Source organism: Vollenhovia emeryi, unplaced genomic scaffold (assembly GCF_000949405.1).
Source record: "Vollenhovia emeryi isolate VEMERY1.0 unplaced genomic scaffold, V.emery_V1.0 DF942487.1, whole genome shotgun sequence".
In the NCBI taxonomy this organism is placed as follows: domain Eukaryota; kingdom Metazoa; phylum Arthropoda; class Insecta; order Hymenoptera; family Formicidae; genus Vollenhovia; species Vollenhovia emeryi.
In genome coordinates this window covers 1-2,230 of record NW_011963879.1, presented here as the reverse complement: position 1 = coordinate 2,230, position 2,230 = coordinate 1, and the positions used below count along the sequence as shown (strand labels likewise).

Sequence of the window (2,230 nt, the reverse complement as noted above, 5' to 3'; positions counted from 1 at the left end):
TTTAAATTTTGAGATAAAAGTCGATTTTCCTCCATACGAAAGAGCAGAGTATCTCAAAGTATAATCTGTAATAGTAAATATATGTAGTATTATAAAACCTATAGAAAACATTACGTTCCCCTCCATCTCCATCCACGGACCTTGAATACTTCTGTGCATAATCTTACCTTGCTGAAGTATGCCTCTCGAAGACTTGTGGCTCTCACGCGTACAATATGTCATAAAAACTTTTATTTCTGTTTTAATAAGACTAGAGGTAGAACATATTACATTAAAGTATATCATAAAATTGTCGATCCGAGCCGTACATGGTGCCCGGAGTCTGTGGGGTAAACGGCCCACCGGTGGGAGGATATCCGGGCCCGTAACCGGGCGAGCCACCTTCTTCTATACTGTAGCCGTCGAAATCGTTTGTCCTGGCGGGTGTGTTAGTAACTGACGGGTCCCAGGCGCCAGATTGTCCTGGCGTTCGCGATCCATCGTGAGACGGCGTCATTGAACCATAATGAGGGGTGCGAGAACCGTCTGTAACATTGAAATAGAAAAAAATGTCCACACTTTCCACACGTATATCGTACAAACAGAAAATATACAGAATAGAAAAGTATACTCTGTGGCGATCGTGGCGCAGAGGATTGTGCGCGGGTCTGGTAATCCGAAGACCCGGGTTCACAACCAAACAAAAACGTTGTTGGTGCAATGTGAGACCGATCGACGGAGATTGTCTGGCACGTGGAGTGTAGTTCCACGCGCGCTGTGGTCTCCGTCGCATCCTTTACAATGCCTACATTTCCCTTGTACGGGCCACCCGTTATTTTGATCGTGGTTCCAATTAATTCCCTGTCGCGTCTTGCACCGCCACCGCCACGGCCTCTGCCTCTTCCACCGCCGCCACCTCGTCCAAAACCACCTCTGTAAGATTGATCAATAGTTGACTACAAGTAAACTTTGAAGGAGCATATCGAGAAAACAAATACACAAAACGAGAACGAGAGACCAACCCGCTGGGATGCATCGGAGAGGCAATTCTAGGTGACATAAATCCTGCCACTGGTGACATAGAATTAATGGAAGTTGTCTTATTTCCACCGGACAATTGTAAATGTCTGGTCTTGCATACGAATATTCCGCCGTTGTCGACGAACATTCTCGAGTGTAAAAAGGCAAAGCTTCGGTACAGGTGTTTAATTTCACCACCTCGGCCCGCATGTGGTCCGTCGACCACTTTAACAATGGGCGTTTTCCAGCTAGGACACACAAAATTGCACTGTGTTACACCGTGTAAAATTCTTGTTGGAACGGTGAAAGTGTAGGTTTAATTTCTAAAAATCGTACTAGAGGGCATTACGTTAATGGAATAGTACATGTCGCTTATTTTTAACCTTAGCTTAACTAACTTCTTGTCTCTTTTTAAGGGAACAGAAAGAGACGAAGAGTGAATTAAGAAAATTTCCAACAGTTGCAAAATAAACGTTCTGTTGAACGTAACCATGATGTAAGTATAAAGGTGTTCCATTCCCGTGGATGCGCAGTCGTCAAAAATGATAGCCAATCAGAAATGGCCAGGAATGTTAGAATTCAATATGGCTGCTGACAGTGTCACACAGAATAAACAGTGTTGGTAAGGTTAAGTGTGCGTATTAAGAGAATGGCTGGCGACGGAGATTGATAGCAGGGGCCTCGAGAATACGGACGTGGAGCCTATTGAGGATATCTTGAAGAGGATATCTTGAAATATTATTCTTTTATTACAAATTTTAAGTTAAAATATATATTTTAATATATATTTAGTAATATACGATTAATAGAGCATTTGAATTTCGCGGCTGCATTCCTGGCCATTTTTCATTGGCCTACTACACATACGTCACTACGGATGACGCCATTATGCGCAATGGTACACCTTTATACTTACATCATGAACGTAACCATCGTAAACTTAGAACCGTTCGTAACCTTAAACTTCAATCAATGCACAAAGAAAATCGTAAAGTAGCAAAAGCCTGACGCAATAATATATATGTTATGAGTTTTTGTGCGTTGAATTACTAAGTTTACGTACGGATTTAAGTTTATTCAGAACTTAACATAACGCGTTGTGGAAAAGCTTGTGCGGTAGATCTACCTCTAACGTCTTTGAATCTTCGTATACTATTATATTATTTATAAGTTATGTTCAAAAGCATTAATACCACAATTTAAATATAAAATTTTCTAAATCCCACGTAAC

The 2,230-nt window shown here is 41.3% G+C and overlaps 1 protein-coding gene across 2 annotated transcripts; it reads right to left on the bottom strand.

Moving 5' to 3' along the window:
- Window positions 1-214: 214 nt before the first annotated feature.
- On the bottom strand, window positions 215-2,210 carry LOC105568644 (transcription elongation factor SPT5-like). Of its 2 annotated transcripts, XM_012024481.1 has the most exons (5): window positions 1,930-2,210; window positions 1,383-1,489; window positions 1,002-1,247; window positions 611-912; window positions 215-525 (listed from the first exon to the last, which is right to left on the bottom strand). In XM_012024481.1, exons 1-5 carry the CDS (start codon window positions 1,930-1,932, stop codon window positions 272-274), a joined length of 912 nt encoding a protein of 303 aa, XP_011879871.1. In that variant the 5' UTR covers window positions 1,933-2,210; the 3' UTR covers window positions 215-271. The 2 variants fall into 2 exon arrangements, with proteins under 2 accessions (XP_011879871.1, XP_011879862.1); XM_012024472.1 differs by lacking the exon at window positions 1,930-2,210 and having other exon boundaries at window positions 1,383-1,916.
- Window positions 2,211-2,230: the final 20 nt, after the last annotated feature.

Excerpts from the sequence above, each read along its gene's own strand:
- LOC105568644 (XM_012024472.1), bottom strand. The coding sequence starts at position 1,516 with ATGGAACACCTTTATACTTACATCATGGTTACGTTCAACAGAACGTTT. Across the intron at positions 913-1,001 it reads TCTCCGATGCATCCCAGCGG|AGGTGGTTTTGGACGAGGTG; the intron begins GTTGGTCTCTCG and ends TCAATCTTACAG. Across the intron at positions 526-610 it reads TGCGCCACGATCGCCACAGA|ACGGTTCTCGCACCCCTCAT; the intron begins GTATACTTTTCT and ends TCAATGTTACAG.